Source organism: Pterocles gutturalis, unplaced genomic scaffold (genome assembly GCF_000699245.1).
Source record: "Pterocles gutturalis isolate BGI_N339 unplaced genomic scaffold, ASM69924v1 scaffold9121, whole genome shotgun sequence".
Taxonomy (NCBI): Eukaryota; Metazoa; Chordata; class Aves; order Pterocliformes; family Pteroclidae; genus Pterocles; species Pterocles gutturalis.
Window position 1 is genome coordinate 71,457 of NW_010103127.1, and position 17,505 is coordinate 88,961.

The following is a 17,505-nucleotide window of genomic DNA, read 5'->3' on the forward strand; positions in this document are numbered from 1 at the left end:
TGAAGAGTCCTTGACTGTTCTGGCAACAACTATAAACATCAGTATGTTACCAGCCTTCTTCTCATCACAAATCCAAAACATAGCCTCATACTAGTCACTATGAAGAAAGTTAACTTTGTCTCAGCTGAAACCAGGACAGCAGTGAACAGCTAGTTTCTCCACAGTGTCAAAGGCTTCAACAAAGTCCACGAAAACAACAACCACAGCCTTTCCCTCATCCACCAAGTGGGTCACCTTGTCATAGAAGGAGATCAGGTCAGGCAAGCAGGACCTGCCTTTCATAGACCCATGCTGACTGGGCCTGATCACCTGGTTGTTTTATACATGACACATGAAAGAAGAACCATGCAAGGAGAATTGATAAAACTATACTGGCAAGTAGGACTAGTAGATACAGTGAAAATACAGTAAGAGTGGAGAACAACATGGATACTGTAAAGGGAAAAACCTATGAATAATGTGACTTAAATGATGCACATTACCTGTGTGCTATGATGTACCTGTGGTTTCAAAAAGGACTTTTTTCATCTGACCATGTACAGCTATTTCTTTGCTGTTGTGTTATTTTATTTCATCTTGAAATTTCTGCTTCTTTTATGAGATCAGTAAGGAATGATTGCTGGAGTTTTGAGTCCTGTGATTTGCGTTTTCTTATTAAACATAAGAACAACCATGGTAATGCTTATAAGCTGTATAAGGTGCCTTTCATGGGTATATTGCATCCTGATCACTCCTGTCCTAAGGCAGAGAAGCAAAAACCTAAAGGACTTTCTAATGTTGACCTGAATTAATTAGCTGCTCATAACTGAGTTTTTTTCTATGTATTATGGGTAATGTTCAGAAAATGGTCTGCTACAACAGACAGGCTTACTAGTTATGTTTAAAACATGATACCTGGGACGTATAGGATTGCTTTAGATTATTATAGATGCAGTTAGCTGTCTGTTAGACACTCAGGCTTGACTACTGTTGAGTAAAGTAACCATGTTACACATATTGTACATTAAACTAGCTAAAGTTAACTCTACATGAGGTTTATATGAAAACCCAGACAATTTATCTAGATTCTTTCTGGATCTCCAGAAGCAAACCTGTGAACTGCACTATTAGATCAGGAGTAGATTTGAGGTAGATAGGAGTCCGTAGAGAGTAAGTTTGGAGGGCAGAGATAGGAGATTCTTAGTCTAGAAGAATCTGGGCTCTGGATGGGAATTCTCAGTGTCTGGGTTAATATTTATCTGCACTGATTGGATGCTTTCCATGCAGTCCTCTATTCCATGATCAAGCAAGCTAGGGACATATGGTCTTGGTGAAACTAATATAAAGTGAGGTCACAGATGGTTGAAAACCAACTTACATATCGTTAACTGACTAAATGAATGCATATAGGAAATGGGCAAAGACTGTCTTGGCAAATGCAGGAAACAAGTTGGGGACACAGATGGAAGTGAATGTTCATTTATAGAAGAGGCAAATGTCATTCCAGAAAGTTACGAAAGCATGTCACTTGTTAAATTTAGGATGTGGCTTTTTTCATGTTACCTGGTATTAGAGAGCACTTTTGGGGGATCGGATACTTGTTCTGAAAGACACAGGAATTGGAGATACAATAAATAATATGGATGATTACAAGTTTAGAAAACATGACCTCCAAAGCAAATATGAAAAAATTCAATTTGTTTAGTCTGGAAAAGAGAAGAATGAAGAAGGGATATGATAACAGGCTTCAAATGCATAAAAGATTATTGCAAAGAAGATAGTGATCAAGTGTTTTAATCCCTGCAAAAGATAGAATATGCATTAGTTAGATGAATTTGTTTCAAGGACTATATATATTAGATATTAAGAAAAACTTCCACATCAAAAGGTTAGTTCAACACCCAAGAAGACTACTTGAAGAAGCAGGAGAATTTCCATAATTAGATATGTTGAAACTGTTGGATGAACTTCAGGGACGGTCTAGGTAATGGATTATACTTTAGACAAAAGGTCTGGGATAGAAAATGATCAGTTTTGTATCTCCAGTTCACTGACAAAAGTAATAAGTTCTAGGCAAATAAGAAACTAACTAAATTTTCAGAGAGATACAGTAGTTCATTGCTTGGTTGTTTTACTGTAAAAGCTGCCAAAATTCCTATGTGAGTTATTAGTAATGACTCATATGCAACAAAACCAGCATGGATTTTCTTATTTGTTATGTCCTTATAGCAAGCCATTGTCTTAATCATTAGATGAACGATTTTCAGCCCATTTGCAGATTCAAAGGAAATGAAGATGTGAACCTATGTTCATCAAATTAGTTAAACTGATGACAGGTTTGTTTTTCTCAATCCTTTGGATTCTTTGGGAACTATTTACACAGAGTATATTCAAAATTATTGAATTAAATCAGATTCCTTATGCATAGCACACAAAATTGTAATTATTAGAAAGGCATGTGGGATAACTCAGGGGTATATAATCCAGCCAGTATTGTATAATTACTGCTACAAGATCTCTGAACCAGAGAATGAAAGCACAGTAATACCTAATAGGCCTCAAAGGAAATTTAGACCTTATGAAGTAAATTAGATTTTCTTTAATAAGATAAAAAGTTTGACAGATAAAAGTAACTGTGTGGATATACTACGTTTCATAAACTTTCCAGTTAGCATTGTATCATATTGCAGTTACAAAAATCAACATTATGAAACAGCAGTAAAACATTTGTTAAATGATATACCAATTGGCAAAAAGTAGCAATCAGAGAAAACCAGTGGAATATAGGTTTTAGACAGGAGTTCCAGAAGCTAGCATATTAGGCCTGACGCTATTCAGGATTTTAATCAATGACCTGGACATGAACACAAATCTAAACTTCTTACATATCTGTACAAACTGAGTTAATAAAAAAGCATTCTGTGGCAAAAGGTAAACTAGTCTCATCTTCATACTTATAAGCAGGGGTGATAAAACTAGGAAGCTTGGTTTTGCTTCTGCATGTTAGGATACTGTAGACACTACAGATGCTGCCACACAAAAGAGTCTTAAACATCAGAGGAGGAGCGATGTGCTTTATGCTGAGCAACTGAAAAAATTATTTTAGAATTTAGAAGACATTAACATTGAGATTGACTTTATTCTGCTCCTTCATAGAGAGTAAATCACTGGCTATCCTTGCCTTTTATCCTCAGTGGAGAAAGTTAGAATTGAAAGTAAGATTTGAATTAAAGCCACAAACCCACAAATTTTAAATACAGTACGTAACTGGGACAGAATTGGACTCACTCTGTCTTCAGATATTCCTGTCAAAATAAGATCATTTTCAAGAGGATACACTTTAGTCAAACACAAATTAGGCTGATTTGAAAAACTAATTAAGCTAAATACAGCTATGATAGAGAAATTAATGAAGTGATATTCCCTTCTAGTTCCATGCTCTGTGGGTACATGAGAGAAAGATGAACAAGGTAATTATCTTGTTTGCAAGAGCAATTACTGAAGAACTCCACATCCGAATAGAGAGTGTGTATAAAACCATTGATCAAACAGTTACTCATGACTGAAGGCACAACAGCCATGGAAGTGTGAAAGCAGTGGTACATTAAATGGTGTCAAGGGTTTGCAGTGAATGATTAGGTCGTTTCTCGTACTAATGGAGTTCTCTCGGTTCCTGCAGACAGCAGTTAAAGAACACATAATTGCACTAACCCAGGTCTGCCAGCCCACTGTGCAGACAGGTTCCTGCATTTTCTACTTCAGCCTTTTTCCTCTTGTGTCTTGACTTCATTTATTTTTTGTGATCTTTTCTCTCCTCTTGCTTATATTGATCTTTGTAGGAAGCAATAATTAGAGTGGAGTCCTTTACCTGAATGTGTCGTACAAACCACTAACTACATCAGCTCTATTTGCCCTTTTTCCACTATGTAAACTACTTCCATTCTTGCTTTATATTGCCATTCTTCTAAAGAGTGAAGTCTGATGCTGTGTGGCAACTGAGAACAGCTACCAAAATGAAGAACTTCTTCCCTAATGGATTTTCTAAAGCATGTTCCGTGACAGAGATCTGGTTTACCATGATCTAAACTGTCTCAATGTCCCCTGTAGAAGAGCCTGGGTTGGCATGGGCTCTGTATCACATGCCTGGGTGAACACAGACTGCTGCATAGTCCCACAGTCAATGCTGTGGCTCCACACAATACTGGCCATATGCATTTGCAAGGATGAATAAGAGCGAGAGTGTGCTTTGTTCAGTTCTGCCTAGGTGGCAAGAAATCTGTTGTGGATTTCATGCTCAATAAAAAAAGATGGGAAACAGCACAAGATTTCTATGTATTGCAATAGCACTGCCAGCTGTCCTCAGCTTAATTAGGGCTGTCCTTGTTACATGGTGCTTGTTTTAAATGTGATCTGGATCAAGTTAAGAAAATTCACCATATTTACATAAAACACAATAACGTTACCAGTAAAATGTTTATAACATGGACAATCTGGGAGGGACTGAAACAAACAAAAATCACATTTAATTTAATAATTAGAACCAAATAGCAACTTGCTTCTAGGACTGAATTTGAAGAAAATATGAACTTTTCCCTCAGGCTCAGGCACTGTCCAAAACTTGAACCTTTTCTGTGAGATTCTGCAAAGTTAATTTAACTCATGCTCCACAATACTCCTTATTTCCACTGCTGTGCTTCCCGGTCTAGCCACTTTTAAACTCTTCTCTTGCTTTTGTGATATGATGCCTGTCCCTGCCCAGCAGTTTCTTGCTGTGATCTCCTGTGCAGAAAACTCCTATCACCTTGCTGCACTTAGGGCATACTGTGTAAGTAGAGGTGAAGGCTCTAATTTCGCTCTACAATCCTAATGTGATCCCTTTTATTTTCAGGTAATATAGATCTGAGCTATGTATTTGTTTAAAGAAGAAGTAGCTAGAAGTAAAATATTTCAATAAAAGTTTCATGTGTGGCTCTAGATCTATCCACTCTCACCTTCCTGCAGATCTTGGTCTACACAGTTGATTGTGCCACTTCTGAACAACACTGAGCATTTATGTTCGTCATTTCAAAGCACTGGCAAGGTACATCTTATGTTACTCTGAAATACATGTAGCGTTTTCTTCCAAACCACAACAGTATTTTCACTACTGCTGTTTTCCTCAGTAACTTTGCTTTCTAAATTAAAACAAGGAAGTCCTGTTTAGAGACAGTATTTCAAACAGGTAAATATAATTTTACTTCTATTTCCTTCCTGAACCTATTAAGTGAGAAAGATGTGCCTTGCTCTGCAAAGATCATCATACTTTAAAGATTATGTCCTGTTGTCTCAGATGCCAGCTGTGCTCAGTCCCCTAATTAAGGGTGTTAAGGACAGAGCTGCTAAAATCACTCTTCCATCAAAGGGCCTGGCACCATTTTGACCACACTTACAGAAGAGGGCTCCATTGAGACTTTCCCTAACATGCCTTATATGATTTACTGGTCTCACGGTACTAGCTGTGATTGTTGCCTCTGCCTTCAGTATCTCTGCAGGCATTTTGTTCATGTTCCTTCCATTGGACTGAGGAAAAAAATCCTCCAAATGAAAATCTGTATAGTTTTTGCTTCATTTTCTCATAAATCCCTCCTTGAACACTCTCATGATAACACTGTCATCCATTTATTTTTCTGCGTCATACTCCACCATATCAGACAAGAGAGTTGTAATCATACTGGAGCAGTAATGTGTCATCCCTTACCTTTTATTGTTTGGTAGCTAGAACAATGGGGTTTTGATAACAGCAGTAGCTGTGGCTAACAATTGTACTTCTGCTATGGATAATAAACTGATAGCTGCTAGATATACAGAGAAGTGAGAATGCCCGCCTTAATGACTTTTAGGTACAGGGCTTTGTCATACGGATTTCTAAGAGCTGTGAACTTTAGAGATGGGCATTATCTTGGAGGGATGCTGATTAATCTAAACTTCTACGTAAGTTACAGAAGCAATAGCAGGGGATAGCATTGGTGCTCCTATGGAGGGAAAAAAATGAAAAGAACATAATGAGTTTGGCAGGAAACTGCCAGTGGTGTAAGTCTGTCCGCATGTGTGTGGTATTTATGACTAGTGGGTATAAATATTGTTACAACTTATATATACTAACATTGAATTAATTTAAGAGAACGGAGTTTAGGATGTGTAGCATACTATATATTTTATGATATATCCACATCTTGTTAGTGTTACAATTAACTGGAAGAATAATTTTACCCTCAACTCCCTGTACTTCAGTCGTGCTGAATCCTTGCCATGCTTACAGAGTCTAAGCAGTAACAGAATAGTTGTGAACATTGCATATTTTCCCTCTTCCCTAGAACAGCCCTACTTTTCAGGGCTTGTATAAAATGGCAATACAGAGTGTGAGAAGAAGAAACTGTGAGTGGCTGAGCTGTCCCCAGTATAAATAGAGGGCTCTATATAATGCAGGGTCAGTCTGTCATTTGATCAACTACCGCACTTACTTTAAAAATAAATAAAAGAAAATCAACATAAAATGAGCACTACTAATTATTAAGCTGCCATCAGATCAAAAACTTGCATTACACAGAAGAAATTGATTTACTGGTTAGTTCATAGTGCTCTTGGTGATAGCTGACATAAGTAAAGGTTCTTGGACAGTATCCATAAGTTAACTGATATAAGGACATAGCACATTTTGAGGAGGAGTGGGTTAATGGAGAGGTTTACTCACTGTGGCATTATTCTTGCAAGAACCACTGGAAAATATAGCAATTATCTATGAAAATTATCTGTTCCTTTTTGTGCAAGTTGCTAAATGTCAAAAGGAGGTGGATACTGACCTTTGCATATTGTAGCTGCCTGGGTCAGTCTTTTTCCCTGCAGTCAGGAAGCCCGAGTCAGACCTAGATTGCATCTCTCTATGATGGTTAGTAAAAACAGACCAAATACCATCTTGATGATGTTTTCTGGAAGAGTTTGTGCTCTGCTGAAAAACCTTAAACTTGGGCTGCTTTTAGTCACTCAGATTTCTTTTAGTTAGAAAGATTTTAGCTACTTACGTTTCTTTCTTGCTCAGCACTGCAACACACTTGTGTGAAGTAATTGGGGCTGGGGTGGGGGGCAACTGGATGACTCTGGTTATTTTTTAATAGGATCTCTACATGTTACTGGCTTGAATTTGAGCCTGTTGGTAATAATCAAAAGTTATAATTGCACTTGACTGGCTAGTGTTTTATACAGATTCAGTGGCAGTTCATAGCAAATATTGCTGTAAGGGACCTTGGAAGAGAGCTAGTCCATCCTCCTGTCTGGCAGCTCTTATATGCTTACAACTCAGAAAGAAAGATGTACTATTATCCTAACCAATTTACTTCAGAGCCTGTACTGTTAAGAAGGTTTCCCAAATATTTAAACTTAACTTTTCCCTACTTCAGTTAGATAATTTTGTTCTTCAACTATCTGTTAAATATAGGGATATTTTATTTATCAACATAACAGAATCGCCCAACTGGCCATGTATCAAAAATCAACACAAGAAGTTTTGACTGGTCTCAACATATTTAAAGAATTAATTTAATATAATGTTTCTGGAAATAAAACAGCTTCCTCAGTAGTAGCAATTCTACCTCAAGATGAGACTAGATGTACAGGGTGATATGGTAATGCTGTCATATGATGGTCACAAGCATTGTGGCTTTTGAGAAGAGCTCGCTCTCTGGGATTATCAGTCCAGCGTTATTTTGCAGAATTTGTTACTGTCTCTTTCATTGCAGTTTGATTTAGTAATCTAATATATACATTCTAGGCAGAAATGTTCAAGTATTTCTTACATAGTGCAATAGTATCTTGATTTTCTTGGACACAGATATTACATGTAGAGTGGAAGCTGAGGGTCTGGCTTTCTGGGATACGCTGTATGTACCACGTCTAAGTTTCACAAATGACTTAGGTACATGCAGTCTGAATGGAGCTGGGCATGCCCAGCTACTGCAGTACTGCTTATGTGTTCTGTGTAAGAGCAGTGGCTAGGTGAGTGTTTTTGGAAGTCGAGAAGCCAAAATGGAATTATTGATATGCCAAATAAAGTATGAGAACAGCTGCATTGTGCCAGACTAAAAACTGTCCTCTAAAATGTTCTGTCTCCAGCAGTGAGCAAAAAAGTGTGGGAACAGGGATGAGCAGAAGAATGGACCAATTTTATGGTATCTCCTCAAACTGCACTTGCAAAGTAAAGCACTAAGAAGCTCAAGTACTTCCTGGGCCAAAACCTGGTGTCTTGTATTAATAGTCCTCAGTGGACAAGCTGAGACAACTTCCCGAAGCTCACTGAAGTCCTTTATGGCAAAATAGATGACAATTTTGGGGAAAATCTAATATACGTAAGGCTTAACCCCAAGCAGAACACCTGTCACATAAGTGCTGAGGAGAAGTCTGCTCTTACTTACTGTCCTGTGTGTCACAGGCAGTTTTCAATCTCATTTTCTTTCAAAAGTGAATTTTCATTCTTAGTACTTGGTATACATAGGATGTGGTGCTAGAAACCTCATACTATATTGCATTTCAAGTGCAATAAGGAAAAACCGTATTTGTGTCAGGACTTAGACAAGAAGTTCAGGGAAAATGTTACAAGAGTGAAGGGGAAGAAACACGATTGCTGCAGGTGACTTAAACTCTTGTCACTGACACTTTCTGACCCTGAATAGAATTTGCCTCACATTCTACATCTGTACATGTAATCAGAGTAAACTTTGTTGTGACTTTGATGCGGAGAATGGCTAAGACACTAGAGCAGTCAGGGGAGCGAAGGGCCTGCCATTGCTTCTGCATAACTGACTTCCTCAGTCCAGAGGCCCAGGCATTCCTCTGCAACTCGATGGTGGCTTTCAGTATGAATAGAGGCTGAACCTTGCTGCAGGATTTTGTACTGAGGTACTCTAGCTGTCCTGACACTGCACCTTCCCACTGCACCTCCTGATTACCACAGAAATGTAATAGTTACGGCCATCAGCAAGACTTTTCTCTCATGCTATATTGTTCACCTCAGAGCATTTAAGAAGCAATCAGTTAAATAAATTAATGAATTAAATCTTATCCATCTCTGCCAGACAGAGGATACAGTACCCATTTAACCGGATAAGCAGAAGCAGAGCCATATCTCTTCTTCCAAAGCTGGAATCTTTCAGCTTAATCTATATTTAAACAAGCACAAACTGGATGCTATATCAGTAGCACTCCGTAAGTCAAATTGGCTGAGCATAAGGAACAGGCTAACCCTTCTTTTACAAGATTACTGATATCTCTATTCTATTTCATCACTGAAATAAGATCCAGTAAAGACCTGCATAGGTCATGTATTTGCTACCAATTAAGAAAAGCAACAAAGACTGTAAAACACAATAATAAGATCATATCCTTTCCTTCTGCTTCCCCTTCCTTGAGTGAAACATGGAAAGAAGGGAAAAAAAAACCATTTTCATTTGCAATATTACTTGTGCATCGTGGTTGTTATAATAGCCAAGCTGTCTTCACAACACATATTTAACTTTTGATTGTAATTCGCATGTTTACTAATAACTATACAGGTAGTTTCAGGGGAGCCAATAGTTATCACAACACTATAGTGTTGCTGGATCTCTGTGTTATGTTCTACATGGAAACAGAAATTACAGTCTTATAGTTGTGGCTTTAATGACAGTGTACTGCAGACATCAGTCATACAAGCTCCCTCAGTGAACTGTTTATGAACCTTGTTGTTTGGGGGCATCACTACCTGTAAAAAAAGGGAAAAAATCATAGGAAATTACCATAACTGGACAAGAAATATACTGCACATAGTTACCAGCATAAAAATAAACTGGAACCAATATTTTTCTAAAAGATTACGTAAAGCTCACATTTTTAGTCCTAATTTAAAAATTTTAAATACCTCACATTAATACTTATGCTGTGGTTTTTATTTACACACAATACCTTCATTTTTTTATTTGGGATTTGTTACTCCCATTACTGCATGGAAGGTCCCTCAGCCTATTGTCCCTAACATTTAAAAGGTGGGGTTTTTTTTGTTTTTGTTTTTGGGTTTTTTTTTTTTTTCCCCAAGATTCTGCTCTTCCTGGACTAGTCTTTCTACAATTGAGTATAAATAAAATATTTTTTCAATTAGTTAATTGTATCTGAAGCCTACTGATACAAATACTAGAAGACTAAGCCGAAAACATTTTGGTTGTCCTGAGTGTATTATTTCTGTGCAATTTGGAAAGAATGTTAAATTGTACGTACAGGGTCCTGATAAGGCAAAGCTAAAGTCGTCATACAATTTTGTGAAGTGCATTTTGGAAACACGTGGAAGTGAGACTTCAAAAATATTTCTGATGCAAGAAAGTATACAAATCAGCAGGACATCATCAAAAAATGGATTGTAGAGATTATTTTTTCATCTCACTTGGACACACCTCACTGAATAAGGCATGTTCCTGCATGTACACCATTGAATGCAATCTCTATTTTTCAACTATTTATAGCCAGAAAAAAGTGCAGATTCATGTGTAGACCAGTGTCTGGCCATTTCCCAGACTTCTGGGAAATAGTTAGCAAATGAAAGTGTTCAAAGTTCATTAAGCAATTAACAAAACAGTTTCATAATCAAAAAATCACATAATTTAAACCAAGACACAGAATAGTTTGGATGGTGAAATAGCACATCTGGAGCTTGGATGAATGGCTACATCAAATGTACACACATTTTACATTTCAGTAGTGACAAAGAACCTGTAATATCTTGATTCCTCATTTAGTACATTATTGCAGGATAAATATAGAGTCTGAGCTTTGATGAAAATACAGACTCTGTTTTTTCCGCTGTGGTAGATTATCAATATGCTATCCGAGCCCTAGTTATTTTGCACAGAACTATACAGTGGGATACTTCCTGTGGTTTTTTTTTCAGATGTTGCGATTCTCATAGCCTCATACAATGGTCTGACAGGACTTGTATTTCTGATGTCACCACCAGCATATCCATTTATTCCATTGCATGAATCAGTATTTTTGCATTAACGAAATAGTATACAATGGTATCACTAAAGGTCCTGGTGAGGAATTTCAGGAGTGCAAATTCTCCTCATTTATACTGCTGTAACTTAGACATCAGTGCTCCCATATCAGTTACTTGAGGCTTAGTCATGGTTCCTTCACTTTGCTTTTCACAGGAACATATTTTCTTCACATTGTTGCGGTAGGTAAAGGCCCTACTATATTTTTTTTTCTGGGATTAGTGAGTGAAAAGACATCAGTCAGGTATCTGAGATTTATCATGTTTCATTAGAAAATCCCAAAACTTATTCTGAGAAAGCTTCCATATAGTTACACAGGAGGTTTCAATATTTGAGCAGGTAAGCATAACTATAAATCATGATCTGATAGGTTCACACCAATTAATTTTTCATATTCAATTTCTTGCTTAAAATGTGATTGAAAACAACTTTTTTTTTGCATGTGTCTGTCATTTGCAGTTACACTAAAACTGTTTCAGTCAATGAGCTTTTTCTGAAAAGTACCATCAGTTGACTAGCTGCAGCAAAAAATGTGTTTATTTCTTTCTCCAATTTCTTATGAAAGTAGGAGGATGAATTCTGCCCCACAATCTGACTTAATAGAGTAAATAATGATACATGATACTTCAAAAGATGGGCTATCTTCATGCATTAGTTTCACAATCACTCCTTGTAGCAGTTATGACTGTGTGAAAAGAGACAACCAGCTCCAGCAGGGGCATGAATTACAAAGTTGTGGTCATACACTGGCATACTTGTGTTACTAAAGCTACTAACCTTCAGTGAACTTTATAACCTGAAATGTCTTGAATGAATTCTTATATAAAAATGTAACTGTTTTTCTGTATCTAAAGTTTACTGTAAAAATGGAAATACATGTTCTTCTTCCTAAACTCCTTCATTCTTTCATCAAATGTGCTTGCTTTAAATTTGTTGCTTTTTCCACTGTATAAACTAGGTGGATCTGAATATTTACAGGAAGAATCTAAAGCATTTGGTCACTATTAGTGTGAAGATAGCTAACTCACACATGCAAAAAATTAAAGAAACTTACAATTTTTCAAGCAATTTTTGTTTTGTTTTGTGGCTATACAGCACCAAACCACATCCTGTAGTACAGCAGATCTCTTCCCTTTTTATTTTTATTGTGCAGTATCATTTCAGAATAATAAAACAAACAAGGACAATACTCTTATTCTCTATTCCTCACATTTTATTGTTTTTATTTAAATATATTATACATTGTTGCTCAGTGATTTTTGTTTCCCCTTTCTTTCCTAAAATCCTCCCCCCTGTTTTCCTTTTGCCTCAGGAGTGTGTTACACTGAGGGTGACAGAAAACAGCTTATGGTTGAGGATTTGTGATACTCCAGATAGAGTGTCTGCAGTTTGCTCCCACTACAGTGTGTATTACAGTATACCAAACACACAGGAAACATTGATTCCTTAAAGGTTATTTTTTGATTTTGGTTAATTTTCAGAAACCACTATTCATGTCATAAATGGCCCCTGACTCACTTTGGGAAAGTGATATTTCCTGATTTTGGCCTCTGAGCAGCATGGTGTTTTGAGTACTATGACAATATTTATGCAAAACCCTCCCCACACCAAGTCATCTAGGTAATTCCGCCAACAGATTTCATTTGTACCGTAGATGTTCTTTAAGTGGTCATCCAATACTGCATCTGCCCAAGCTCACACTGAATGTTCACGGAAGGTGGTCCATTCTGTCTTGTCGGATTTAATTACTCATTATAAATTTTAAATAACAGAATCTAATTTTTCTCATGGTACTTAAGTTCTGCTGTGACCTGCAATTACATTTAAAATCTCAAATTCTTATTTCTTTTTCTAGAAAAATCTCATTTGTGAAGAAGAGACCTGGAAATAAAGTACTGTGAAATACAATGTCAGCTATTAGCTAAAATGTTGTCTCTTGATGAATTCCTGGTTTTAAAACAGTTGACTTTATTTAAGGACAGGAAATATAATCTGACCATTTTCTATTTTATGGGAAAGCTACTACTTTCTGCCCTTTTTAAAAAACAGCTAAAATTTAAATAACAGATTAATGCTGGTTAAACATTGACTTAAATAAGTTATAGAAGATTCCAACAACACCAGCCTTTATAGAGGTTAAACATTCTCAAAAAGACACATTAAGCAAGGTTCTCCTTTGTACTAAAATACATTTTCCAAACAATAAAAATAAAACCAACTTTTCACAGCAAGAAATATTGAAGATAAAACTGCAGCATCAATATAATCTCATAGATACCACAAAGTATTTAGAACAAAATAATATTATACTACTTTTGTTTGTTACTAAAGACACTGCAAAGGCTTATTTATTTATTTAGTGGAATACAATGTGAAGACAGTGGTACAAATTGTTTGATGTACTGTTTTCTACTTATCTGCTCTAACAAAATGAATCTCAATGTGGTTACATTGGTGAGCTATCCAGAGCTCTCTAAAATTACAGAGTAAAGCAAAACATAAAACAAATCTTATGTACCTTTAATTGAACAGACTTCATATTATGCTTAACTTTGTTATACTGCAGCTGCTCCAGTTAAGCCATGGGACTAGTAACACTTCATAAAAATGTGCTGGATAGGATGTATTTAGAGCCTTCAGTTACTATGATGGATATGAACAGCATGCTAAAGCTGGATACCAGCACAACTTTTTGGTTGGCTCTCATATATAATATACATGTGAGTAATAATCTCTGATAAATGCATGAGCATGATTTTGGATCCCCTGTCCCTCCGTCCTTACTTACGTATCACTTCTGCTATATCCCCATGATTCTACAAGGCAGTAACAATGACAAATGTGCTGAACTGGTATATTAACTTAATAAGGAGTGCAGGACTGTGTTGCCTTCTTACTCACCTTTCAGAGGCCAAATTTTACACTTGGGAGTTACACACCGTTTAATTTTAACATTTGCAGTCTCAGTGACTTCAACAGGGCTGTCCACATCGAGGATCCAGCCCAATGCTTGCTGAAGAATATTGCACTGATTGCAATGCATTAGATTTTAGTTCCAAATTAAAAGGAAAGTCAGATGAATATACGCACAGATGCATTGACACCCAAGTACAGATGTGGCCCCTTCTCTCAATTTCAAAACAGAAGGAAGACCCTTTGAAAAAAGTATTTCTGGAACTTTGTTCTTGAGTGCTGATAAGTAAAAAAAAATTTCTCTGACATATAGACACTCAACATCGTAAATTCAAGCACTGCTTGTTTGGTCTTTTTGCTTAAGTGCAAGACAGTTTTGGAGAAAAATGGATTATACACATTAAATTCTGCCTTTAAAGCCTTGTCTAATACCTGTTCTCAGAATACTTTGAGGTTTTGACATTTTAACCTATCAACCTCTGTGTGAAGTACCCATAAAAAGGGAAAATAACAAAGAAGCAAATGAAGAAAACATATTAAATCAAAAAGATATTTAACATCCTATTAAATAAATAACTTAGAGAGGAATAAAAAGAAATGAAGTTAGAACATACAAGCAAACCATAATATTCGTTCTGTTAGAACAGGTTTACACTATGTTTATATTCCTTAACCCTATCCATTCTTCCACAAGGCTTCTCCAGAAATGTCATTATTTGTGCATATGACCCAAGTGCTTCCAGTAAATGCTTGTGTGTCTAAATGTTCATTGGATCATTAGGCTTGAAAAAGCAATTAAGGTCTTTAATATGAGTTAGTATTCCATAAATAACTTTCCCCACAAAGATCATTCAACAGATTGTCTCATGTCCCTTAAGTTCTGTTGTAGAGATTAAAAAAAAAAAAAAATTGTTCACACTGGCAATAACTTCTATCCCCTTTGATCCAGCTTGTATCTTGATTATAAGATATGACACTGAACTAAATACAAGTATTTCATGTACCAGCAATGAGTACAAAATTTAAAATGTTTCCCCTTCTCTCCTTTCAAATAAGCAGATATCTGCACTATTTTTTTCTGCATTTACTCTTCAAGAGGATTACCAAAGAAGAGGCTTTGGTTCAACTGCATCAATAAAATAGTTCCTTCATCTATGACATTACTACCATCGGAAGAAAGTGAGCTGAAGTGTTTTTCCTTCTTGTTTTCTGTCCTCTCTTTGTGGCTCCCCTTCCATTCAGGGCCACAAACATTTGCCTTCCATTGTGCTTCCAATTTAAGGATGCGTATGTGTTATATCCATTTTCTTCTATTCTTTCCTTCAATTTGCAATCACTGTTGAACTCCTTCTGTTAAAAGAAAAAAACAAATAGACAAATCAGAATAAACAACCTCTCAGAGTTGCAGCATTCTGAAGGTAAATAGATTCTAAAAATGTTTCGAAAGATTGCAGTATTATGTATGTGACACCCTTTTAGGATTCTGCAGTGCATTTAAAGAAAAGTTTCACTGTCCACAGCATCTAATGCAACATCAGTTAAGACTGCAAAAAGTGAAAACAACAAAAGACATAATCAATTATTCAGTGCATAATTATAGCAGTGAAATTATATTATTCACTCATTGCTGAAATTATACTTCTCTGTGTTGGAATATAGCAACAATACTAAATCAAATTCCCACTCATAAACTCAAAGTATGAGGTAGAAATATTGGAATAATTCATCATATTTCAGTTCTAACAAATACAACTCTTAAATATCTTGAACCAGATTATTGGCACCACATGTTAAACAAATATGCCAACCTCTTATTTAAAGTAAGATCCTTTACAACACACTGGCCATGAAAAAGGGCTTTTTTGGATGGGTGTAAATCACTGTTATGCTGCTGTTACAATGGATGTGAGGTCTTTTTACTTTGCTGACCTGAAGAGTGGCTTAGCCTAAAAAAGAATCGTGTATGATCCTCTGTCTTATTGACCAAATAAACTTGAAAGCAATTTTGCGTATGGTATCAGGCATTAAGGTTTTCTATTTTTAAAGGTGAAACAGTTGTCAGCTTGTTAGAAATAATAAAAAAAAATACAGGCATGCAGAAACATGCAGGGGGAGATATTTATTTTTCTATAATGTTAAATGTACTTTTATGCAGATCTACTTCCCTATAATGAAGATGAGAACACTTTGTTTTCACAAACAAGGAACTTCTACATGTTAAAAAAATCAGTTTTACTTACGTTCCACTATGTTCTAGTTACTTATGTTCCATTTGGAAGGTTTTTGAAAGTGGGACATTTACAACATGAGTTACAAATAAAAATTAGCACTTTTTTGTTTCTGTATTTCAGAAAATAAGATGCTATTTCACAGCTCAGGCAGATGTATGTCAGAATCTCAGAGTATCATATATTAACTACATGTGGTATTTTTAACATATCTACAAACAAGAGAAAATATGTCTGAATAATAAAAAAAACTTCATGGTACAGATAAGAATTTCAAGGATGTTTTATCTTTTATTATGATCAAAACCCTTGGATATTTATCTGGTAAAGATGTACAAAGTATCAACATTAATAAAAAAGGACATAAGAATATTAAAAAAATATTTTCCATTCCTATTAATTCAAATTATAATTTTTAAACTAGTTATGTCCAGTACTTTGATACAGTAAGAATTTTTGGGTCTATAGTTAATGTTTTATTTAGTTGCTGCTAATACCACAGAACACATGCTTATGTTTTCTAACAGAATTGCACATATTCAAACTCAATTTGGCTCCCAAAACGCTTTCTGACTTTGGGATTAGTAGCTAGTTGAACAATGACTGTTGGCGAAGACACTATCAAGAGAAGAGTCTCTATAAAACCACTCTTGATACTGCCTGTATTTGCAAAGCTACATATAGATAACTTAATATTTATTTGCTATAATACAGCACCTCTAGCATCAAGGTATTAAGAGGGCAGATGGCCATCAATCAAAGTTCTAAACTGGAATAACTTCTCTCTACCAGCAGTTTGTTTTGTTAAAGAAACCAAATAGTGAGTCTTCTTTTACTCCCTCATTCTAACCAAAGTCAGTCAAATGGAAACATATTTGATAAACATAGAAACAGTCTTACTTGACTTGTATTCCCAAATGCAGAATTGTACTGCAATCCAAACTTTTATCACTATTCTTAGATAATGCAGAGAGAACAGATGATGTTGTGATGTGGTTAAGAAGTCTTATTGGCAGGTGTCTAAGTGTTAGCCCAAGACTGCTTTGCTCATTTCAAACAAATTTCAGCATAACCCTGCACCAATGTCTATCGTGCACATGCTTAAGAGTGTTTTTACAATTTTTATTGGTTCTGTTTTTCATATCTATCTGCAAGCTGACACATTGTAGTAATATGAGTCTAACTGCAAGTCTTGGAAGGATGGGAAAAATAATAACAGAAGCATTCTTGAAATCTCTGAAGTATTATGGAATAAGTTTTGATAAGTTATTATGTTGTGATTTTATGACGTGAATATTGAAAAATTATCTCAGAGGGAATTAAAAAAAAGGCTT

The 17,505-nt window shown here is 35.9% G+C and overlaps 1 protein-coding gene across 1 annotated transcript in view; it reads right to left on the reverse strand.

Annotated features, from left to right (window-relative positions):
* Window positions 1-15,095: 15,095 nt before the first annotated feature.
* LOC104471291 (fibroblast growth factor 10-like) overlaps window positions 15,096-17,505 on the reverse strand; it is a 58,494-nt gene continuing 56,084 nt past the window's right edge. Inside the window, exon 3 of the mRNA XM_010086579.1 lies at window positions 15,096-15,293. Coding sequence (XP_010084881.1) covers window positions 15,096-15,293 — 198 coding nt within the window. The remainder of the gene's footprint in view (window positions 15,294-17,505) is intronic.